Below are 25,435 nucleotides of genomic sequence, written 5' to 3'. Positions count from 1 at the left end.
AAAAAACAGACAGGAGCTTGTAGGGGACACTGTATTACTTAAAACGAGAATTAACGTCTTCAAACCTGTTAACAGTGAGCAGTTACCTTGGGATTACACCCCAGGTTCAGACGCATTGATTGGACTAATGTATCCGCAGGCGACCTAAGACTCACCGTTTCAACGGTGTCAGTATTCCTCAACAGAAAAGAATGCATACAGAAAAAATATTGTATACTGGCCATGGGCTTTGGTTTTGCCCAGAGCCGTAACTAAGCATTTAGCTACCGGGGCATGCAAATATATATATATATATATATATATATATATATATATATATATATATATATATATATATATATATATATATATATATATATATATATATATATATATATAAATTGCATGCGCCTCCGGTTGAAGCAAACGGAGGTGGATGGAAAGACTCCATATCGCAGCTACAGGGGCATGCAAGACTCCACATCGCAGCTACAGGGGCATAAAATGTTATTTTTTTTCTTTTTTTCTTTTTTATTTTTGGATTTTGGATTCAAACTAAAAGAGGGTAATATACAAAATGGATGCCTTTGAGAACTTAACACTTTCAATGCCAACGTGTGGCTACTACTTTGTGAACATACAATTTCGCAAGAATCTAATGGCACTTTTAATGCTGCTATATATACACACACAGACACACGGGCACACGGGCCCGCACACGTGGAGCCCAGAGCTGCTTAAATGTTAACGTTTGTGACAAATTAGAGATCTGGAAATCCCTCCCCCAACCTGTCATTGCATGAATGATATTAACTTAATACTATGAAAGAGATAAACCAAGATTGTCGTTCGCTTACGGCCATACCACCTTGAGAACGCCCGATCTCGTCTGATCTCGGAAGCTAAGCAAGGTCGGGCCTGGTTAGTACTTGGATGGGAGACCGCCTGGGAATACCAGGTGCTGTAAGCTTTTCTTTCTGCAGCTTGACAGGGGGCGCTATTTCCCTTGTTATTTATGTTACTAACCTGGAAGCTGTAAGTCTAAACATCGTTTTCTTTTTTTTGTTTTTTTATTGTCCCATTCCACACACGAACAAGTATTGTATCGGCCTTTACTGGTTTTGAAAACTGAGTTAGGACAGAAAGGGTTATCGTATTATATTCTAAGCCGAAACTACCAGTAGCGGTCCGATACAAACAAATGTGAACAGGGTTAAGACAAAAGTACTGACGAGTTTTGCTAGTTATGGTTAGTTTAATGAATTAAAAAAAGAAATAAAAGTTGATGAAGTACTTTTTATTATAGTAACAGAACGAGACATGTTTTAAAGCCACAAACTGCGTGTTTAGATTATTGTGCCAAACAAGAGAACAAAACGAGCATATCAACCAAGAACGGATTTAGTGACCCGTCATTCGTTCGAGTTTATTTATATTATGTGTGACCTTAACAAATGTTTGACCAATGTTTTGCTTGCTTTCTTTTTGAAAGTCGTACATGTGTTACATTTTTTTTTTTCGTTTACGCAGACGTGTATACAGACCCGTCGCTTCTTTTGCGGAACAACTCACATGCTGCTGCACGAATGACGTCGTCCTGTGTAAATCCTGGCATCTTGTCCTCCAATGATAAAGGCGCATGCAAATATATACCGAGAGGCATTACGGGAATGCAATTTATAAATACTTATACTGAAAACTGAAGGAACCCATTACACCCAACAGACTGGAAAGTGCGATATGATACAATGAAAATGTTATATTAGGAAAAGAGTGTTTCTTTAAATTGCAGATGTAGGCACCGTTTCTTTAAAAAATGTCTCTTGTGGACGGGTGACGACTCGCAATGTGTACAACTCATACTTACCTGGCAGGGGAGATACCATGATCATGAAGGTGGTTCACCCAGGGCGAGGCTCGGCCATTGCACTCCGGCTGTGCTGACCCCTGCGAATTCCCCAAATGCGGGAATCTCGACTGCATAATTTCTGGTAGTGGGGGACTGCGTTCGCGCTCTCCCCTGAAACTATGGTCAAAGACAGAAACAAACACGAACCCGTCGGAGGAAGAAACTCACTCACTCACTCACTAGTTATTCAACAACTCTCCGGCAGGCGGCTTCGTCACACAGGGAGTCAGGTTTTCTTTAAAAGGAGCTCAATGTTTTTAGCTTATAAATTATATAAATTGCATGCGCCTCCGGTTGAAGCAAACGGAGGTGGATGGAAAGACTCCATATCACAACTATAGGGGCATGCAAAACTCCATATCGCAGCTACCGGGGCATAAAATGTTATTTTTTTTCCTTTTTTTTTTTGGGATGTTAGGAGTTAGGATGGTATTTACTCGCGCATAGTTTTGAATGTTATTTCTGAAACTCTCCTTTAACAAGTCTGAACGGGACACTGTATTATTTAAAACGTGAATTAACGTCTTCAAACCTGTTAACAGTGAGCAGTTACCTTGGGATTACACCACAGGTTCAGACGCATTGATTTCACTAATGTATCCGCAGGCGACCTAAGACTCACCGTTTCAACGGTGTCAGTAGTGCTCAACAGAAAAGAATGCATACAGAAAAAATATTGTATAATGGCCATGGGCTTTGGTTTTGCCCAGAGCCGTAACTAAGCATTTAGCTACCGGGGCATGCAAATTTTATATATATATATAGACAAACCCGGGGATTACAGTCCGTAATACACACCACTGTATTACTTACCATCATTATTGTTTACTGTTTGTTCTGCCGTCAGGCACTGGACATACAAACGCATTAAACTACTTTGCACCTGGATTATAATTGTCTGTCTGTTCATTGATCACTTGCACCTGCACACTGTTAGCCACTTTGGCATACCCATATAACATTAAGTTATATTATGAACTTGCTAATACATTTGTACTTTACTGTCTGGGACAGAAGCTTTTTTATGTCTGTGATCCATATTGCATCATTTTTTGTTGTATGTTCCAACAGATGTTTGAATGTTAATTAAAATGATCATTAACAACAGTGAGATTAAATTATTATCTTTCGCATGTGATGTCTGTCATATGGTACAAGGCAATAAAAGCATACACAGCTTAACAAGCCTCATGCCCAGCTATGATCAGCAAAGAAAAAAGCCTACATAAAGTGTTCAGATAAGTTATATAGTTCATACAGTATATAGAACGGTAAAAAAACAGTATAGGCTTTGTAATAACCGCAGACAGATGGACACACTGACTTACATTTTTATATGGCAGCTCCACAATCGGGAGAATAGATATTTTTCCCTCCATAATGAATTAGAAAGTGCAACACGAATCATTGAATATAAAAGCTTTTTTTTTTAAATGCAATTCTCAAGTCTGCAAAACATAAAAGTGCCTAATTTTGGTTTGAAACTAGAAAATTAATGGTTACCATGGAAAGGCATGATGGAAAATACTTTACAGTGACTGCATCTGTATTTGTCACCTTCTTCTTTACATTTTTGGTGCAAACTCGTTTTGGAGCAAAACCGTGCTCAGTTCTTCAGTGCTGTGAAAGAGCAGGCTGGAAATGTCTGCACCACGCTCCACTCCAGCAACTACGCCGCTCCGCTCCCCCCGCTCCATATATAATTGGCTCGCTCTGCTCCGCTCACTCTCTCTGTCCCCAACGCAGGGCCGGATTAACCAATATGCCAATAACACCATTCGCCATGTGCATAGGGCCCCCAAAATATGGGTTAACGTAGGGCCCCCATGTCCTTTAATCCGGCCCTGGTCTGGATGCAGGTTCTATTAAACAATTTGGGTTGGAACAAATACCAGGAATGGAAGAGACAACTTTGACCTCGCCTGACCTAAAGGAATTATCTGTCACTTCTGTGTCTAACGGCAGATGCAGCATGTATAGAAGTGACATTGCATAGCATTTGCCTATAAAACTGTGCATAACAGCATTTGCTGGTGTTTTGTGGTATTTACTGCTATGACCAGTAGTTTAACAAGGATTGAATGACACAAGTACTGTACATCATTCCTTTCTTCAGTAGCTGTGTTTTGAAGGACTTGGGTAAAGGTTCTCTGACACACCCAGGAACAGAAATTAAACCACAGGAAATAAGGTATGAAACAATTTACAGATTTTAGTCCTTATTGCCTAACATTTACAAAAGACAAAAAAACAATAAATTATATAACAAATAGCAGCATGTAAACTCTAAACTATTTCTATTACCATATACTAGCCTTTTAAACAAGTTATAACTGATTCCAGTTTTGAACATAGCTTTGCTATCTTTATGGTGTCACACACACGCACACCACCCTCAGGTTCAGCTCCTCGAGTAAAACTTACCAAATATACATACCAATTTCACCTACAATATTTAAACACCTACTTTTATTATTATTATTATTATTATTATTATTATTATTATTATTATTATTAATAACTAAAACCAAAAAGCTTAATAGTCTGTTAAGTACATTTTGTTTTTAACACCCTAGTAATAAAACTCCAAATATTTCCTGTACAGTCATAGCAAACATAAACGTTGGGTGGAATTAAGGTTACAATTACATGGAATTCTGAGCCATTGCAGTTTTTTATGAGCTTGCCCAGACACACCTTAGCTCGTTATTTCCATACAATATGCTTGACTAAACTCATAGCAAAACCTGGAACCCCGTTCCATTTTAGTTGCTTTTAAAAAATACCATACAACAACTTTTTATTTATTTATTTATTTATTTATTTATTTATTTAATGCACAAAGTCTGTAGTAATCATATTTTTTTGTTATTTATTACTTGGCTGCTATAAGAACAGCAGCACCATTTTTCAGATTTAATCAAGAGGGTTTAAAATACTAAAATCATTTTTTGAAATACTAAAACAAACTAAAAAAAATCATTTTGACTATTTTTTTATGTAGAACACATTAAAAAAAAAAATACAGTGGGGGGAAGTCCATTCAATTCCAGAGGTCGCTGATTTGTGTCAGTCATCACTGCTTAACCGCGGAGTCAAGTCAGATTTGATGTTTTAATAAGTATTATCAAAGGCAGCATTGCTGTACTCATAACGGTCATGGTCCACATAAGTTTTGGCAAAGTTCTGCTTACTGGCCTCGGGTGTGGATTCAAAGCCATGGTTAGAGTAATGAGAGCTGTAGCCAGTGTTTAAGGCCTTACTCAATACAGGTGGCTTGGTTCTTGCGCCACTGATCTGGTATGATGGAATCCTATCACGATGCAGTCCTCTGACTGTGTCAAAGCCTTGGCCTCTCTCTAGGGTAGAGTCTTCCGCTGGCTTTTTACGTTTGACACAGCAGATGCACTTATTCCTGGAAACAAAACAAAACAAAAAAAAATACAATTAGTTACTGACTGTTATACATACAGTATAAGAGTATTATCTTATATCAATTTCTATATCTTATGTAACTTAATGCAGTAGATTCTACAATCAAATTCATACCTTACAAGAAAAGTAACTGGTGCATTTATCAGTGTGTTTAAAATTGAAAAATAACACAGAGACACAAAAAAGTGCTTAATTTTCTTACCCTTTCATGAAGGTGACAGCCATGAGTAAGATGATAAATATAGAGGAGATAATGCAAACTATGGCAATCTTGAGCCACACTAAAATATAAACAATATAAAAAAAGTTCATTTCAGATAGGCAAATCACATTGAGAGTATAATGTATTATATTTGAGTGGGGAGTGACTGCTTACATTTGTCATCCTTGATTACTGGAATAAAGTCTGTGACTGCCAAAAAGAAAAGAAAAAAAGATTCAAAATCCAATTGTTTTATGCAACTATTAAACAGTTCATATCATATCCTGTAGGATTTGTTATAGTTCTTGAAAGTATTACAAATAAATCTTACTATTTGGGTTGAAGCAGTAGGCTGAAGCAAGCTGGCTGGGTTTGTTGACACATGGAGTAACTGTCAGCTTTCCACTGGAGAACTGAACCACGTCCTTGTCTTTGCTCCACGCAGGTCTGTAAGGAGAAAGACAATGCAGTATACTGAGGGATCGACCTTCAACTCTATATTAATCCCACTGATGTCACACAGATTCCCTCCCTCCTGATTAACATCATATAATACAAGTATGCTGGACTGTAATAGACCAGCTTCAAGGATGAGATCAAATAGTGGTATATTGTTTTTGTAGATTTTTTAGGTGTCAGTCTAGTTCCAAAGAAAAGGTTTGTCAGCACTGCAGAGTGCCATTGAGATAATAAGGCCCTTAGGGAGTTTCTCTGCCCCCCTACCCCCACCCCACCCCACCCCACCCCACCCTGCCCCGCCCGCAATGAAAAGCAGTTTTATTACTTACATGCCGTCAGGGATGGGTGTGGATGTACTACTCAGTTGTTTCTTTGATGCCAAGCTATCACCAAGGGATAAACACCGTTGCATAGCTTCACTGTATGTCATGGTACTGTTCCCAAATGGAGGATAGACCACGTATACATCTGTAAAAGACACTGTGTGAAGAAACAGAGCCGAACTGATTTTTACCACTGTATTCCAAAACCTCTTCAGTATTGTCATATCCTTTGCTGTTATGTTTTAATTCTGAATAGGCGTTATACATGGAACTGGTTGTACAGTTAACTAGATCAGGAAGATGCACAGAAATCTTTTTGGGAAATGAAAGACTTGTAAAGTAACTGAGCAGAGACCAAGCAACATTGTATTATTGTACATCTTACCACGCCAATCTCAATCAGCTTTGCAATATTTGTTTTAGTGTTTTGTGGTATTTACTGTATTGTACATAACAAAGAATTGTTTTTAAGAAAGTGTTTTACAAACGATGTACATGTGTAGCAGTACAGTAAAGCACACAAACTAAATTAACCAGCTTATAAATCAAATAACCAGGCATTTCCACTAGAACACACTAGCTCTCGAACTCAAGAGACCCGAGATGGTTACCATTGGTTTTGTAGCAGTAGGCACTGGGTGCAGTGTAGTATCCACAGGGCCCTTTTTTAATGATGCCTATATTACTGTTGCCACAAGTCTTGATCGCTGTGGTACGGGCAAGAAGAATTCACTGCTCTTCCACCCATCCATACCTGCCATCGAAAAGTTACATCATGAAAATGAAGGGTGAGCCAAAGCATTTACTTCCATAAAAAAAGTCAAACTGAATGTGGTTCAGAAATAGATTGTAGTATAAAATCTCTGATGCTTTAAAAATTAGGTTTACATGATATGAGAATATTACAAGTACAGAGCAATGTATTCAAATTGTAATGTGGAAGGATCCTTCAAAACACATGTTGTTTTTTTTGTTTTTTTATTGATATTCGATTGCAATGTAAACGGAATTCAATGTATTGGTATGTGGGTTGTGCAGATTATGGGTTATTTTCAATTGACTCAACCAAGATAATGTATTTGATAATGGTAACACCGTGTAACAATTTTTTTTTTTTTTTTTGGTTCCTGGGTATTAAGTGTTATTTCCTAATTGCTTATGCCTCAAAAGTATAGAAAATGGCTATTATTCCCCACAAACTTTGCTTTTGTGACCAGGACAATGATATTTTGAAATTTACCTATTTTCCAGAACATTTCAGATAGATTCAGTGCTGAGTAAACTTGGAGTAACTTCTAGAACTTTCTAGAACTTTCCAGTAATATAAATAGTAGTTTAAATACAGGGGCCTTAAGCCCACCAGTTCAGTTTAGTTCCAGCTGCCTAAGTGGATACATATCTGCATTTTTCTGAGATGGCATCAAGGTCATAAGAGACTTCAAAATGGTGGCATTCCTGATGGGTCTCCAAGGCGGTTTTACCAAGTTTCCCTGCTATCTTTGCCTTTGGGACAGTAGGGACTCCAAGGCGCACTACCACAGGCGGGACTGGCCACAGCGGACCGAGTTCTCTGTGGGGAGGAACAACGTCAAGTGGGAGCCACTGGTGGACCCCCGGAAGGTGTTGATGCCACCACTGCACATCAAATTGGGCCTTATGAAACAATTTGTCAGAGCTCTAGATAAGGAGTCGGCTGCCTTCAAGTACCTTCAAGACTTCTTCCCTAAGCTGTCTGAGGCAAAGGTCAAAGCCGGTGTCTTCGTCGGACCACAGATAAAGAAGATCCTGGAGTGCAATGAATTCCCCAAGAAGCTCACTAGTAAGGAGAAAGCGGCTTGGAACAGCTTTGTCGCAGTGGTTCGGGGCTTCCTGGGAAATCACAAGGCCCAAAACTATGTGGAGCTGGTTGAGACTCTGGTGAAGAACTACGGCACAATGGGCTGTAGGATGTCCCTCAAAGTCCATATCCTTGATGCTCATCTTGATAAATTCAAGGAGAACATGGGAGCGTACTCGGAGGAGCAAGGCGAGCACTTCCACCAGGATATACTGGACTTTGAACGCCACTACCAAGGACAGTATAACGAGAACATGATGGGAGACTACATTTGGTGGCTGATTCGTGAAAGTGATTTACAGTATAATCGTAAATCTTGAAAAACTACTCACTTCTAAATCTTTTGTAGTCATTTTTGTATTACTTTAGTATAAATACATGTTAATTTGGATTCATATGTTGTTTTTTTTTTTACTTTATGTGAACGAAGAGACACAAATTCGTCCGTTTTCTCATTGAAAATAGGTAAATTTCAAAATATCACTGTCCTGGTCACAAAAGCAAAGTTTGTGGGGAATAATAGCCATTTTCTATGCTTTTGAGGCAGAAGTAATTAGGAAATAACACTTACTACCCAGGAACAAAAATTGTGTTACATAGTGTAATCAAGGTGAAACAGACCCCAATGTAAGAGGTTGAATCATTTGTAAGTACTTCAATTATTTCCATTTTAATATCCTACTATGACCTCTATCACTCTCTATAGTTTTTTTTCTGCTTAGATTACTATTTTTCAGGATTACTATCACATCTTTTTTCAAGCATTGTCTAAAAGCTGAATTTCTGAAGTGAGAACTCTGACCCACTAGGGTGGTGTGCATCTCTAATTTCCAGTTCCTTGTGAAAGATGTTTTTCCATTGACTTTACAGATCAGTTGCAGAGGTGTGGCTGAAATGACTTACACTCACCCCCAGTGGCCATTTAGAAAACTTGCCGCATTTCAGAAGTTCAGCTTTTCGAAGTAGAATATTTAATAAGCAGTGCAAACATAAACAGCAGAGAATGACACAAAATGACAAATTAAAAAGTAAGAAATTAAATTAAACATTCTGAAAATGTATATGGTACTGAATGTGTTCAATTCTAACCACACTCTCAGTGCATACGTTACCTGCAGGTCTGGAAGCTGGTGTTCTGAGCACTGGTCACCTGCTCTAAGGTTGCTAAAGCTGCATTCTGCGACAGACAGTACTCTCTGGATTGAGTGTAATTAAATGTAGTGATACTGGACTCAAAAACCCCTGAAATAACTGGTGAAAAAAAAGAAAGATGTCTTAATGGAAATAAAGAACAAGCCAACATGTACAGTACTAAATAATCCTGGAGCAATGTGGATTAAAGGGAGGTGGAGAAGCTCTGTATTGCTTTACACTTGGGTTTTCGAAACCAACCCTTGACGAGACTAAAATATATTGCCATGCCTCTCTGGCTTTAAATTTGCAGTTCAGTGGCATCTGTGCTTGAAATTGTTTAAGCTATAATGAAACTGTGATCATGTGTTTTTATTTTTCTAATATATTTATTTAGATGTCTCTTTGTATTCGCGATGCTTTCACTATTGAGCTGTACCTGTGCTAGCCCTGCAGGCCCAAAAGTGAATAAACTAAACTGAACAGCAGATAACCCTTTAAATCCTGTGTCTCTTGTGCAAATGTTTGATACCAGTTAATCAAAATAGATTGCTACAGTAGTGTGAAAATGTATTAGAACACCCCATTGCTTCTGTTGTTTTGATTTGTTGTGCATATGAAATCCAAACCACTGTAACTGATAATCTTGGAAAATTGTCAAATAAGCAAATTAGCAATTGTCTGATTTAATTGATGATAGGCCATGTGTGGAATTCATTAAAAAATAATAAGATAAAAAGGAACACACATACACAAATGGTAAAATGCATGTTACTTTTTTAAAGTTGTTCAAGATGCCTATTAAAGCACAAAGTGATCTAGCATTTTCACAAGAGTGCCTATTGTTTCTACATCACTAATTACTAAGTCTCACACAAAGAGGTTTTCATGCAGGTAGGTATTTAAGGATATAAATGACAAATCGAGGTGTTCTAATAAATTGGCACATTACTGTATAATAGGTTTTAAAAAAAGACAGATATTCTGTCCCTTGAAGGTATAAATACAATCTCACTATATAGTAGACAGACAGACAGAGACAGATAGACGATCTTACCAATGTCATATAGTGAACAGGTAGCAGCGTGCAGAAGGATAGCTAAACAGAACAAAATCCTCATTGTGATACCTATGATATTTGCTATGGAGTGAAGACTTCCAATCGTGTTTGCTCTTCTGTAGTTGCTTAGAAGCCAGTGAATCTATATACTCAAAAAATAAGAACCTGCCGAGGGCACTGGGTTGTCTTTCTAGGTCAGCCAGCGCAAGAGACTGTGAAAAAAATGACACACCTTTCCACTTTATAACAACGTACTGATGTAGTACATACCAAAGTCCCAGGTGCAGATGCATTTTCTATATTTATCGTATGATTTATTCGTATCGGACACTAAGCTGATGTATCAGACACTAAGCTGTATTTTTAACACTTTTCTATTGCACATGTTCAAGATCCATTATAGCTCAGGAAGACTGACTAAAGGGCAATGACTGAAAGCATACTTTCTGAAAGCATTAGAAGAATTAAGTATAAAACAAACACAGAACTGCTTAGAACCACAATCTAACTCCTCTAAACAAGCTGCTTCTTGCCAGTGTTGTACCATTATGGTGTTTTTATTCCTTTTAGAGAATCTCAAACAAAGAATTTTAGGAAAAATGTATTTTTGTAGATTATCAAAAAAAGTTACAAGAAATAGATTTTTTTTTTTTTTTTTGCAAAACTCCAAAAATGCTAATTCAAACCCTTTGATGCTATGATAGTATTGTCTACAAGGTGCTAGAAATTTCAATATGATAATGAAGAACCTAATTCTAGAAAAGTCTAGAAAATGCTGGATTGTAGGTGAACATTCTTAGAAAGTATAAAAGGGTTAGGCATAGGATGATTGCTGTCATTACCAGTAAATCAATATGGGACAAAGTAAAGATCTATCTGAAGAAAATGAGTTATTGTCATAAAGCTGGAGAAGGATAGTTCCAAGCATTTCAGTATCACAATTTCAAATATTGTTTCTATTATCAAGAAGTACAAGACTCATGGTACTGTCACAATGCTCCCTCGGTCTGGAAGAAAGAAGGTTCTTTCACCAAGAACAAGAAGAAGAATTGTGAGGAAGGTTAATAACAATCCGAGATTGACTGCCAAAGATATTCAAAGTGAATTGGCTGCAGGTGGGACTGGGATTTCCATTTCAACCATAGGTCAAGTATTGCATGGTGAATGTCTCAGTAGTCGCAGGCCAAAGAAAAAGCCACTCTTAGGAAAACGTCACAAGGACAATCACTTAAAGTTTGCAAAACGGCATTTAAATGATGGATATGAGTTCTGGTCAAATGTTTTGTGGAGTGATGAAACAAAAATTGAGCTATTTGGTCATGCTGATAGTCGTTACGTTTGGAGAAAGTCCAAAGCACACATCAAAATCTACTTTAGAATTGTTAAAGAAGAATAAAATCAAGGTTCTGGAATGGTCTAGTCAAAGTCCCAATCTAAATCCGATTGTGAATCTTTGGTATGAGTTGAAGGCTGTGCACAAGAGAAGTCCTCGAAATTTGAATGAACTGGAACAATGCTTTGTTGAAGAATGGTCAAAAATCACTAATGAATAATGCCAAAAGCTCATTGACAAATATCCTAATTGTTTAAAATAGGTTATTATTGCTAACGGTACCTCAACTAGCTATTAATTTCATTTCCCTTGTCAGGGTATGAATACTTTTGAATTAGCATTCTTTGAATTTTGCAAAAAATAATTGCTAAAATAAATAATTGTAGAAATCTTGTAACTTGTTCCTCATCCACAAAAGCAAAAACTTTTGCTACAAAAGATTTTTCCTGCAATTATTTGTTTTTGAGAAATTTCTAGAAATGATAAATTCCCATTGGGGTATGTAAACTTTTGCCTACAACTATATATATACACTGTATATATAGTAACAAAGCCTGACGGCTCAAATTCATTGCACCCTTTTAAAAGCAGACCAAGACACAGAACAGTACTTTTTAGGCACTTTCATGCACTTTTATTAATTACAGAAAATAAACTAGCAAAACACAAAATACGTGGAGTACTAAACTGTACTTTGCAAGCTTTTAACTAACACCAGACAGCTAAGCTGTTTACCAGTCAAAACCCAGTTGTTTCACACACAAATAGGTTCACCCTATGTTCACGCAGAACCTGTTCTTGTTTACACAGGTCTGCTCTGCACATGGCCTTTCTCCATCCGCCTACTCTATAGGGTTTCCCCTGCCTTAATCAGCCTCAGGTGCTTCACTTTAAAATGGTAACCCTGTGGAATTCTGGGAAATGTAGTCCTGCAGCACATATTTTCTCCTCCCCCCTCAAGCCAAGCCAAGCCAAGTACAAGGTTGTCCTGGAAGAAAACTTGCTTCCTTCTGCTCTGACAATATTCCCCAACTCTGAGGATTGGTTTTTCCAGCAGGACAATGCTCCATGCCACACAGCCAGGTCAATCAAGGTGTGATGGAGGACCACCAGATCACCAGGGCAGCAGTGTGGAAGAGTGGTTAGGGCTCTGGACTCTTGACCGGAGGGTTGTGGGTTCAATCCCCAGTGGGGGACACTGCTGTTGTACCCTTGAGCAAGGTACGTTACCTAGATTGCTCCAGTAAAAACCCAACTGTATAAATGGGTAATTGTATGTAAAAATAATGTGATATCTGTATAATGTGAAATAATGTATAATGTGATATCTTGTAACAGTTGTAAGTCGTTCTGGATAAGGGCGTCTGCTAAGAAATAAATAATAATAATAATAAATCAAGACCCTGTCATGGCCAGCCCAATCTCCAGACCTGAACCCCATTGAAAACCTCTGGAATGTGATCAAGAGGAAGATGGATGGTCACAAGCCATCAAACAAAGCCGAGCTGCTTGAATTTTTGCGCCAGGAGTGGCATAAAGTCACCCAACATCAATGTGAAAGACTTGTGGAGAGCATGCCAAGACGCATGAAAGCTGTGCTTGAAAATCAGGGTTATTCCACCAAATATTGATTTCTGAACTCTTCCTAAGTTAAAACATTAGTATTGTGTTGTTTAAAAATGAGTATGAGCTTATTTTCTTTGCATTATTCGAAGTCTGACAACACTGCATCTTTTTTGTTATTTTGACCAGTTGTCATTTTCTGCAAATAAATGCTCTAAATGACAATATTTTTATTTGGAATATGGGAGAAATGTTGTCAGTAGTTTATAGAATAAAACAAAAATGTTCATTTTACCCAAACACATACCTATAAATAGTAAAACCAGAGAAACTGATTATTTTGCAGTGGTCTCTTAATTTTTTCCAGAGCTGTATATATATATATATATATATATATATATATATATATATATATATATATATATATATATATATATATATAATATAAAAGAAAAAAGAGAAAAGGATATTTCAGGTACTTAAAAAGGTAGAATAATTGATTACAAATCAATTATCAGGACGTTTCGGACTACAAGTCCTTCATCGGCCGAATACAAAAAAACAGTGGGTGCGTTAAGTAAGTGAGCGGCTCAGTAAAAAAATCAACTTAACGACTCGCTCAGTTCCACTCCCGCTGAGCCGCTCAGAGCGCTCCTGAGCATTTTTCATCAGTGATCAGAGTGAGCGGACGGAATGGACACCTGCAGGAAACAAGTGGAGATGACAGGCAGGATTGACAAATACGTTTGTCAAGAACGATGAACTGGTTTCGACTTATGAAGTTATGTATTAAATTGGCTAAATAAGTTGGTAAAAATTGTTGTTTTCAAATTTGTATCATTTAATTTCATTTTTTTTTAAATGTAGAGCTGTTTTATAGTTATTAGTGTATTATTATTAGGCTTGTAGTATTAATATTATTCATAATTCTCATTATTAACGTCGGTATTGTCGGTATTAAACACAGCCAGATATGAGGTTCAGTCCAAACAGAGCTCCGAACTCAGCGAGGTACAGCAGGGGACAGTAACCACACGGGGTCATTTCATCTACCATCACCTAATTAATAATTATTATTCACCATTTTTAAAAGTCGCTCAGCGCTCTCGTGGAGCAGAGCGTTAAATCATTTAAATCTGCTCAGTGTGCTTTCTGAGCGTTCTCACTCTGAGCGGCTCACTTACTTAACGCGCACACTGCTTTAAGAAGTTGATAAAAAAACAAACAAGTAGTCTTTTAAAAAAAAATCCAGAATGTTGATGATGATGATGATGATGATGACCTCAGAATAGAATGTTCATTCCAAATGGCTCCAAAGTACCTAGTTTGAAAATAAGTTCACATTCCTTTTGTTTCCTGACAGCATTAGTTCCATAGCATTGAACCATCCCACAAATTGTGATGTCTTCTATAGTGTGGTCATTTCTGTTAAAATGTCTGGCGACGGGAAAGGTAGAGGTGTTAATTCGTATACTTCTCAGATGTTCCACGAAGCGATCAGCCAAGCGTCGTTTTGTTTTACCAATATATAGCTTGTTACATTTGATGCAGCCAATGCAATATACTATTCCTTTACTAATGCAAGTAAAAGTATCATGGATAGTAAATTAGGATTTTGCTCCCTTAACTAGGCACTTTGGAGCCATTTGGAATGAACATTCTATTCTGAGGTCATCATCATCATCATCATCGTCATCATTGCCTAGAGAAGGCCGTCCACCAAAACTCAGTGACCAGGTAAGGAGGGCATTAGTCAGAGAAGCAACCAAGAGGCCAATGGTAACTCTGAAGGAGCTGGAGAGATCCACAGCTGAGATGGGAGAAACCGTCCATGGGACAACTATAACCCGGACGCTCCACAAAGCTGGGCTTTATGGAAGAGTGGCAAGAAGAAAGCCATTAACAAAACCCATATCAAATCCTGTTTGGATTTTGCCAAAAGGCATGTGGGAGACACAGCAAACATGTGGAAAAAGGTTCTCTGGTCTGATGAGACCAAAATTTAACTTTTTAGCCTTAGCGCAAAACGCTATCTGTGGCGCAAAGCCACACTGCTCATCACCCTGAGAACACCATCCCCACGGTGAAGCATGGTGGTGGCAGCATCATGTTATGGGGATGCTTTTCATTGGCAGGGACTGGGAAACTGGTCAGGATTGAGGGCAAGATGGATGGAGCCAAATACAGGGAAATTCTAGAGGAAAACCTGTTTCAGTCTGCAAGAGACCTGGGACTGGGGCGGAGGTTCACCTTCCAGCAGCACAATGACCTTAAACACACAGCAAAAGCTACACTGGAGTGGTTTAAAAACAAGAACCTGAATGTCTTAGAATGGCCCAGTCAAAGCCCAGACATCAATCCGATTGAGAATCTGTGGCAAGACTTGAAAATTGCTGTTCACCAACAGTCCCCATCCAACTTGACAGAGCTTGAGCAATTTTGCCAAGAAGAATGGGCAAAAATTGCAGGACCCAGATGTGCAAAGCTGATAGAGACTTACTGTGGCAATGTGCCCCGCCCCTGTGTGCAATTGTGTGTTATGTGTTGTATGTTGCGTGTGTAAATGTTGGTGTATAGTCATTGGTACACGGGATATAAACGGGTCTGTGTTTCACGTGTATTTAAAAAGTGTAGATTTATAGTTAGGCACGGGATTGCACATCACGCACGTGCATTTAAAATATAATATGTGAACACGGGGTTGCACAGAATTAATTCACGTGCTGGGATTCAAGTGAATAATTAATTAGTAATTGAATCCCAGCACAACAGTATAAATAGGCACATTTTTAGTCACTCGTGGTTAGGTGTTCAGAGAGTGGAGAACGGGTGAGAGAGAAGGAGTAAAATCGTCAGCGTAATTGTAAATATAATAAGTGTATTCTCACCGTGTTTGTTCGTCTCCGTTTCACCTGTGTGTTAGTGTCTAGTCGTTTTGTCTGTCTGTTTATTTTGGCGTCAAGTGCCGTGTCCTGTTTTTGTACTGTTAAACCTTTTTATTTTGTTAATAAACGCTGAGTGCAGCCATTGCACTCAGCTCATCATCACAACCACTGTCTTTGTTTGAATTCCTTCCTACTTCCGGTCTGACGCCACCCACTCTGGCCGTCTTTGTGACACGTGGTGTCAGAAGTGGGATAGCCGCGCCTCCAAGCGTCAGACCAGGAGGGGTCTGGATTTAAAAAAAAAAAAAAAAAAAAAAAAAAGGGATTACAAATATTGTTTTGGGGGAAAAAAAAAAAAAAAAAAAAAAAAAAGAGTCAATGGCAGAAGACGCCATCAAACTGCGGGGCTGGTTCCTGGAGAATGCTGGGCTGGAGGCCCAGTCTCTGCCCATGGTCGTCCGGGCCCTGTGGATGATGGACAGTGAGAGATGGGAGGCATATCAGGAGGAACACACCCCAAACACCTTGGAGGAAGGTGTGGAGTTTGTCCTCAGCTACCTGGAGGCAACCATAAATGGAACAGCAGCCCAGGTAGCAGGACCACCAGCAGAGGAGTACCTGCTGTCCCCATCTCCACCAGCAGAGGGTGAGTACCTGCTGTCCCCATCTCCACCAGCAGAGGGTGAGTACCTGCTGTCCCCATCTCCACCAGCAGAGGGTGAATGCCTGCTGGTTTTGCCTCCACAGCCCCAATGGGAGGAGCCTGAGCATCCACAGCCCAAATGGGAGGAGCCCAAGCGGAAGGAGCCCGAATGTCCTACGCCTGAGTGGGAGGAGCCCGAACGTCCTACGCCTGAGTGGGAGGAGCCCGAACGTCCTACGCCTAAGTGGGAGGAGCCCGAACGTCCTACGCCTGAGTGGGAGGAGCCCGAACGTCCTACGCCTGAGTGGGGGGAGCCCGAACGTCCACAGCCCAACAGGGAGGAGTCGGGGCGTCCACAGCCCAACAGGGAGGAGTCGGGGCGTCCACAGCCCAACAGGGAGGAGTCGGGGCGTCCACAGCCCAACAGGGAGGAGTCGGGGCGTCCACAGCCCAACAGGGAGGAGTCGGGGCGTCCACAGCCCAACAGGGAGGAGTCGGGGCGTCCACAGCCCAAAAGGGAGGAGTCGGGGCGTCCACAGCCCAAAGGGAGGCAAGTCGGGGCTTCCACAGCCCTGGGACCCAAGCCACCAGCAGAGGGAAAATGCCTGCTGGTTCAGCCCCAAGAGCCAGAAGGGGAGGAGTTACAGGCTCAACCCCCTGAAAATTTTTTGGGGGGAGAAGGGCAGGATGCTGGTGTCCCCCAGCAGCCTCTCGCTATGCTGCTGAAGGCAGCACGGCGCGCACATGCCCAGCCGCCACAGCAGAGGGAGCCAGCACCGCCCGGAGCAGAGGAGCTGGAGCTGCCTCTGCCTCCACCACCTCCAGGAGCAGAGGAGCAGGAGCTGCCTCTGCCTCCGCCACCACCACCGCAAGGAGCAGAGGAGCAGGAGCTGCCTCTGCCTCCGCCACCACCACCGGAAGGAGCAGAGGAGCAGGAGCTGCCTCTGCCACTTCCAGGAGCAGAGGAGCTGGAGCTGCCTCTGCCTCCACCACCGCCAGGAGCAGAGGAGCTGGAGCTGCCTCTGCCTCCACCACCTCCAGGAGCAGAGGAGCAGGAGCTGCCTCTGCCTCCGCCACCACCACCGCAAGGAGCAGAGGAGCAGGAGCTGCCTCTGCCTCCGCCACCACCACCGGAAGGAGCAGAGGAGCAGGAGCTGCCTCTGCCACTTCCAGGAGCAGAGGAGCTGGAGCTGCCTCTGCCTCCACCACCGCCAGGAGCAGAGGAGCTGGAGCTGCCTCTGCCTCCACCACCGCCTGGAGCAGAGGAGCAGGAGCTGCCTCTGCTGCCCGTACCTCCACAGGGAGTACGGTGGCCGGAGCCCCAGAAAGGGGAGCTGCCGGCCACGAAGAAGGGGGAGGAGGTCTGGAGACCACTTTCCCCAGCAGCAGTTTCGCTGCAGGAGTTCTTGTGGCCGGAGCCCCACAGGAGGGAGCTGCCGGCTACGAAGAAGGGGGAGGTCGGGGGACCACCTGCCCCCGCAGCTTTTTCGCTGCAGGACGGGACCAACAGGCTGTCAGCCGTGCCACTACCGGCAGGGGTGCTGACAGCATGGCCAGCCATGGGCCCACTGAAGCCTCCCTTCCCAGCCCGAGACTTTGTCCTGGACTGCTGGGTTTTTAAGGGGGGAGGTGGCCGTTGAGGCCATGTGTGCTGCGCACAAGGGGGGGTATATGTGGCAATGTGCCCCGCCCCTGTGTGCAATTGTGTGTTATGTGTTGTATGTTGCGTGTGTAAATGTTGGTGTATAGTCATTGGTACACAGGATATAAACGGGTCTGTGTTTCACGTGTATTTAAAAAGTGTAGATTTATAGTTAGGCACGGGATTGCACATCACGCACGTGCATTTAAAATATAATATGTGAACACGGGGTTGCACAGAATTAATTCACGTGCTGGGATTCAAGTGAATAATTAATTAGTAATTGAATCCCAGCACAACAGTATAAATAGGCACATTTTTAGTCACTCGTGGTTAGGTGTTCAGAGCGTGGAGAACGGGTGAGAGAGAAGGAGTAAAATCGTCAGCGTAATTGTAAATATAATAAGTGTATTCTCACCGTGTTTGTTCGTCTCCGTTTCACCTGTGTGTTAGTGTCTAGTCGTTTTGTCTGTCTGTTTATTTTGGCGTCAAGTGCCGTGTCCTGTTTTTGTACTGTTAAACCTTTTTATTTTGTTAATAAACGCTGAGTGCAGCCATTGCACTCAGCTCATCATCACAACCACTGTCTTTGTTTGAATTCCTTCCTACTTCCGGTCTGACGCCACCCACTCTGGCCGTCTTTGTGACACTTACCCAAAAAGACTCACAGCTGTAATTGCTGTCAAAGGTGCTTCTACCAAGTATTGACTCAGGGGGGTGAATACTTATGCAACCAACAAATGTCTTTTTTTTGTTTAATTAACTTTTGTGTCACAATAAAAAAATATTTTGCACCTTCAAAGTGTTAAGTATGTTGTGTAAATCAAATGGTAAAAATCCCAATTAAATCCATTTTAATTCCAGGTTGTAACACTACAAAATGTGGAAAAGTCCAAGGGGGGTGAATACTTATGCAAGGCACTGTATATATACACACACAGGTGCCAAAGCAGTCAATTGGATGATTTTCACTTTTATATTACTCTACATGTGTGAAAAGATACACCGTTGTCAGTTCTTGACTTTTACTAAATATACAGCTTTTGAAAGGCACGATCGCAAAAAAAAAAAAGTTATACCTCTCCCAAGAACTTCCAGACATACACACACACACACAAACAACAATAGCATTTCGCTCATACAGTATTAGTAGTATTTAGGCTTCTTAGTTGTTTTTTTTCTTCCCGTCTGGACAGTGGCTGAGAATGCGCTGTATAGTATTGATTAGATCAGTTTGCGCAGCCCTTAAATGAATGAAAATGTGAATGCAACAAAGTGGAGTTGGCATTCAGACCAGGTGGCAGCAACACAGCTCTCAGGAAGCTTACAGGCAAGCCCGCGGGCGCCAGGCCAGACTACAGGGGTCGCTGGTGCGGGGTGAGCCGAGGACACCCTGGCTGACCTAACCCTCCCTCCCGTCCTCGGTCGGCAAAGGAAAAGCCTGGACTCGAACTCGCAACGTCCAGACTATAGGCCACATCCTGCACTCCACATGGAGCACCTTTACTGGATGTGCCACTCGGGAGCCTCCTGAACTTATAACATTTTGACTTCATTTGGCCAGTTCCAACCCTTGTCCGTTTTTCAGGAAACACAACAGGTTCGCTGAATAGAGGTAAAGTGACCAGAGATAGTAACAGAGTGGCAGAGGCAGAGTCCAAAATGTTTTATTACAATAATCACACAGTTACATAAAAATCAGTTCAAATAAACAATACAATCTATCACAGTTTTAATAAGAGAAAGTCAGTTCACGGGTAGGAGCCCAGGCTATAAGAATAGTTTGTTAGTTTGTAGTTTGAGTTGGTAGAGAGACCTCTACAGAAAATATAAAAGAGGTTGTCTTGCTATATGAGGAGAGGTGTGGCCTCCAAGACTGTACCCAGCACCCCTTGAGGATAGGTAGCGGATGCAAACCTGAATCCCTTGAGGGTGGAATAGGTAGTGGATGCAAACCTGAAAATTGAACGGACAGAAAAGTAGTTACCCTGTTTATTGGAGAGCTGCTTGCGATGGGAGCAGAGAGCTCCCTCAGGGAATCTGGAAATAGGTAGAAAGTAGAAAGGTTAGTTGGGACATTGAGCGCTAAGCACACAGCAGGCTAAAACCTGAGCAAATAGTATGAAGAAAGAATGAGCCTCTGATTTTAGTTAAGTAATAGCGCATGAGCTGCGAGAGGATAGGTGTGGCCGGGGGTGACATAGTGACATAGCCTGACCCAAGGTTGGGCAGTGAGATCACTTGCCCCCCAGCGGGGACTGATGACAGAGGCACATGGTACAAAAGGAGGAGGAGGGAAAAGCAAAACATTTGAAAAGGGAGATAGATGTGACTAAGCTTTAAATAGGATTTCGATGATGATTGACATAGAGATTAATGATGATTGACAGGCTGAAATTAGAAAAGCCCTAGCTCTCGCCCCCCGAACTCTACCTAAAGGTTTAACATTTAAATAAAGGCAGCTAAAAAATACACTGTATTCAACAGGAAGGGTCCTTAGACAAGGGCCTAGCAACAATTGCATTTCTCATTGACCGATGGTGGATAGATAGAAACAGATCTCCCCAGCAAGGATTCTTCAACAAAACCAAATAGTTAATAAACACACACAGGAGAGCAACTGTATTTGAAAAGTCAGCAGTAGTATACAGGGGTCCCCAAGGATTAAGGATTAATTTAATGATTAATTTAATAGACTGGCAGACTGACACACATTATATAAACCCAGTTATATTTGAATTTATTATTTATTTCTTAGCAGACACCCTTATCCAGGACGACTTATAATTGTTAAAAGATATCACATTATTTGTACATACAAATCGAGAGAGAGAGAGAGAGAGAGAGAGAGAGAGAGAGAGAGAGAGAGAGAGAGAGAGAGAGAGAGAGAGAGAGAGATTCTGGTATAGTAAGCAAACTTGTTAAATTTGCAGACAACACATAAATAGGAGGAGTGGCAAACACTGTTCCAGCAGCAAAGGTCATTCAAAATGATCTAGACAGCATTCAGAACTGGGCAGACACATGGCAAATAACATTTAATAGAGAAAAGTGTAAGGTACTGCACGCAGGCAATAATAATGTGCATTATAAATATCATATGGGAGATACTGAAATTGAAGAAGGAATCTATGAAAAAGACCTAGGAGTTTATGTTGACTCAGAAATGTCTTGATCTAGACAATGTGGGGAAGCTATAAAAAAGGCCAACAAGATGCTCGGATATATTGTGAAAAGTGTTGAATTTAAATCAAGGGAAGTAATGTTAAAACTTTACAATACATTAGCAAGACCTCATCTAGAATATTGTGTTCAGTTCTGGTCACCTCGTTACAAAAAGGATATTGCTACTCTAGAAAGAGTGCAAAGAAGTGCGACCAGAATTATCCCGGGTTTAAAAGGCATGTCGTATGCAGACAGGCTAAAAGAATTGAATCTGTTCAGTCTTGAACAAAGAAGACTTTGCAGTGATCTGAATTCCAAGTTCTAAACGGTACAGACAATGTCGACCCAGGGGACTTTTTTGACCTGAAAAAAGAAACAAGGACCGGGGGTCACAAATAGAGATTAGATAAAGGGGCATTCAGAACAGAAAATAGAAGGCACTTTTTTACACAAAGAATTTTGAGGGTCTGGAACCGACTCCCCAGTAATGTTGTTGAAGCTGACACCCTGGGATCCTTCAAGAAGCTGCTTGATGAGATTCTGGGATCAATAAGCTACTAACAATCAAACAAGCAAGATTGGCCTCATCTCGTTTGTAAACTTTATGTTCTTAACTAACTAGCAGGTCAGTTAGATGGCTGTTGTCCTCACCCGCACCAGTTAGTAACACCCACCTTCTACAAACAAAACCATGCCAAATTTAATAATTATTATTATTTAATTAAATAACTGCATACACAGCAAATTAATAAAAAAAACTATTTTAAAAAATATGCTACACGTGTATTTTATTATTGTAGAATAGTATTCATAGTTTAAATATGTATTGTAATTGTGGACATTAACATTCGCTTATCCACATACACACTGTAATGCATATCTATAGACTACATACCATTAATTGGATGAAATGCAGGAATCAGAATGCATCATATACACGGTCTGACGTTATGGTCGAGCCTTATCATGTGACACTACTATCAAATTTAATTGGCTGTTATTGAAAATGTTGCCCTCGTGTTGCCTGAAAAATAGAACACCGTCCTAAGTGGGAGAAATGTCGCCAGTGTGTGGCCACCTTGTTGTCGCCTGCGAGACCAGGCCTTTACAGTGCACTGAAGGCAAGCCCCAAACTGACTGACCTACTTTGACAAAGAAGAAATGCCTCCCCAACCGTAATTGCTGGCCAGCGAAATCAAATAAAAAGGCTTTCCCCGTTTTAAACCAGATGAGAGGAGAAGGACACAGCGTTTAGTAATAATAAGCAAACAGAAGGTATGGGGCTCTTAACCTGCCGCTTTAATGCTTTGATCCAACAAAAACACAACCTGAGACCGGGAAGTAACCACATGTCTTGGAGCTTTATTCAATATGCAAGATTTCCAAATGCCAAACACTTTACTTTTAGAATTATACTCACCTGGCTTTAACACCGCAGGACACCGACAAAATGCGTCTTCCGAGCACTTCCCTCTATAGCGGCACACCGAATACCAAGTCCCACACCTACCGTCCCTTCTTCTCTCCTGTTTATTCTTCTGTTCTGTTAATGGTCACCAAGTTTCTAGCAAAACTTATTGTCACCACCTACTGTTCAGATTTGGCTATTAAAACTGCTGTGAACACTTAACCTTTTAAAATCTCTGTATGTTAAATATTCTTGAGTCTTCCTAATATATTTTGCAATACACCCAATAATACCTTTTTCTATTTTTCTATCACCTGTACCATTTCAAAAAAAAATATTGGAAATATTGCAATCCCTCAGATGATCCACTGTTTCCTTTCCACTACATAACCCATTCTCATGCACTCCAGTTCTATATCGGTGTTCCTTTAATGTCGCATGCCCTGTAAGGCCTTATTAATGCTACTTCCTCTCCCCATCGCAAACAAAGGAACAATTTAAATAACCAGGGCAATTATCTAATTAAGACACCACTAAATCAATTAAAAAAAACGACATGTGCAATAAAGCAACGTACAACAAAACATTTGAAAGAAGCCTGGTTACCTAGGAGAAAACAGATTACAATCCCCTTATCAAGTAGTCCTGCTACAGCAGCATGCTATTTCACATGTTACAACTGCACACAATCACAGGTACAGTCACCAATTCGAGACACAACATTTGTAAAATATAAACATACTGAAATCATTGCAGTCATCAGCTGCATAGATTAACCATTCAGCAGAATGTGGAAACAAACAAGTGAATACAGATATTAAGCTACTGTTTTAGTACAGTATCACTTTAGTGTCTTAGCAAGTTGTTTTATTTTAAGCCGTTGAATATGATAGCAACCAACTTGCTCCTGAAGTATCACCCACCCAGCAAACACTTGCACTGTCGACCGGTCACTGTTCATCACAGCTACCGTACACAGCCCTTGGCGGAGGAAGCAGCGACGGACGCTTCACAGCCTCTGGTACAAACAATCCTATTTCGATCTTTTTTTACATAAGGTTTTATATGTAATGTTTTCTTTACGTGTGCATAGTGGCGCTTTGTCTAGTTTTAACACATGTACATAGATGCTAAACGTATAGTTATTAAATCACTAAATATGACCAATAAATGACCGATCGACAGTGCAGACAATCAACTAACTAGGCTGCCTGAGCTACACATTTGCAGTTTGTTTGTTTTTTTTTTTGGAGCGTGAAATCACTCTCAAAAAGATTTGTAAGCGTAGACTGAGTTTCGAGCGTGCGCAGAAAAAACTGTAAATGTGAAAAGGGACTCGAGCGCGCGCAGAATAGAACCGTAATTGAAAAAAAAAAAAATTGAGAGGTTGTATTTTTTTCATTTTACAGTTACAAACTGCATTTCTGCGCGCTCGTATTTTTGATAGCAATTTCACTCTCAAAAGTGTCGAGCGAGCGGAAAGCAGATTTGTAAGTGTAAATTAGAACCGTAGTATTTTTTCCCCCATTTTACAGTTACAAACTGCGTTTTACAGTTTTAAACTGCGTTTCTGCGGTCACGGATTGATAGCTATTGGAAGCCTATGGCAAGCCAAGTTATCATTTAGAGATATCTCGATATATTTTAAGATATCTCTAAATCGTTTCCAAACATGTCTAAATATTTTAAGGTATCTTCAAATATTTAAAGGTACCGCATCGCAAAATTATTTTCACTTATCTTTTAAATTGAGCTTTTTCATTTAGCATTTTCAGATATACAGTATCTTTAAATCATTTTAAGATATCTCAAAATCATTAAATCAAACATCCTGTTCATTTAGGGATATCTCTAAGGGGACAGGAAGTCCATTCAAAACATAGAGCATTTTCACAGGAAGTCATTTAGAGATACCTTGAAATTACTTACAGTTTATTTTGAGATACTGTATCTAAATGTTTTGGTAACATGGAAAGAGATTAGGGTACATTGTTTCACAAAGTTGTACCCAATTCAAAACATCTGTGTATCTTAATTTCTGTTTTGCATCCTACAATATAACTGAGTTGGAATATGTAATATAACCTGATGTAAAGTGAATACAAGCACCCAATTTCAGTCACAGTGACATAATAGCAAGCACATTATAAAGGAGAAACATCCTACAGCTAGAACTGTGTTTGAGAAATATCAATCAATTAAATTACGTTTATGTTGTGCTTTTTATGGCAAAGCCATCTCCAAAGAGCTTCAGGATCAAATAAAGTAAAAGGCCAATGAAACGAACTGCAGTTATAGTAAGGGCCATTTTCTGATAAAGTACATAAAATGGTAAAATAGAGTAAACTGATTCCTAAAGAATTATATTTTAACAGAAAGTTTAACTATTAATCAATATAAGCATGGTCATTATAGTAGCAGCACTTAACTAGAAGTGTGTGTGTTGGGGGAGTTGATAACA

At 40.4% G+C, this 25,435-nt stretch overlaps 1 protein-coding gene and 2 non-coding genes across 6 annotated transcripts; 2 read left to right on the top strand and 1 right to left on the bottom strand.

The window, feature by feature from the left end:
* Positions 1 to 830: 830 nt before the first annotated feature.
* Positions 831 to 949, top strand: LOC131705824 (5S ribosomal RNA). The gene has a single exon (XR_009310564.1). It is a non-coding gene; the product is annotated as a 5S ribosomal RNA (ribosomal RNA).
* Positions 950 to 1,838: 889 nt separating this feature from the next.
* LOC131706870 (U1 spliceosomal RNA) lies at positions 1,839 to 2,002 on the top strand. Its single transcript, XR_009310856.1, has one exon. It is a non-coding gene; the product is annotated as a U1 spliceosomal RNA (small nuclear RNA).
* A 2,738-nt stretch (positions 2,003 to 4,740) lies between these two features.
* LOC117408539 (uncharacterized) lies at positions 4,741 to 23,917 on the bottom strand. Of its 4 annotated transcripts, none has more exons than XM_059000644.1 (8): positions 23,898 to 23,917; positions 9,257 to 9,395; positions 6,919 to 7,061; positions 6,314 to 6,452; positions 5,857 to 5,972; positions 5,700 to 5,735; positions 5,526 to 5,604; positions 4,741 to 5,303 (listed from the first exon to the last, which is right to left on the bottom strand). In XM_059000644.1, exons 4-8 carry the CDS (start codon positions 6,412 to 6,414, stop codon positions 5,003 to 5,005), a joined length of 633 nt encoding a protein of 210 aa, XP_058856627.1. In that variant the 5' UTR covers positions 6,415 to 6,452; positions 6,919 to 7,061; positions 9,257 to 9,395; positions 23,898 to 23,917; the 3' UTR covers positions 4,741 to 5,002. The 4 variants fall into 4 exon arrangements, with proteins under 4 accessions (XP_058856627.1, XP_058856634.1, XP_058856617.1 ...); XM_059000651.1 differs by lacking the exon at positions 23,898 to 23,917 and adding an exon at positions 22,987 to 23,440 and having other exon boundaries at positions 6,314 to 6,464; XM_059000634.1 differs by lacking the exon at positions 23,898 to 23,917 and adding an exon at positions 22,987 to 23,439.
* Between the last annotated feature and the right edge of the window lie 1,518 nt (positions 23,918 to 25,435).

The sequence above is a fragment of the Acipenser ruthenus genome, chromosome 2 (assembly GCF_902713425.1).
Source record: "Acipenser ruthenus chromosome 2, fAciRut3.2 maternal haplotype, whole genome shotgun sequence".
Classification (NCBI taxonomy): Eukaryota; Metazoa; Chordata; class Actinopteri; order Acipenseriformes; family Acipenseridae; genus Acipenser; species Acipenser ruthenus.
This window is presented reverse-complemented; position numbering and strand designations above follow the sequence as displayed.

Bases quoted from the DNA above. Each gene is read 5' to 3' on its own strand.
- LOC117408539 (XM_059000644.1), bottom strand. From the start codon at position 6,414: ATGACATACAGTGAAGCTATGCAACGGTGTTTATCCCTTGGTGATAGC. The intron at 5,736-5,856 runs GTAAGATTTATT...TCTTTTTGGCAG, and splicing joins CTACTGCTTCAACCCAAATA to TCACAGACTTTATTCCAGTA. The intron at 5,304-5,525 runs GTAAGAAAATTA...TTTTGTTTCCAG, and splicing joins GCTGTCACCTTCATGAAAGG to GAATAAGTGCATCTGCTGTG.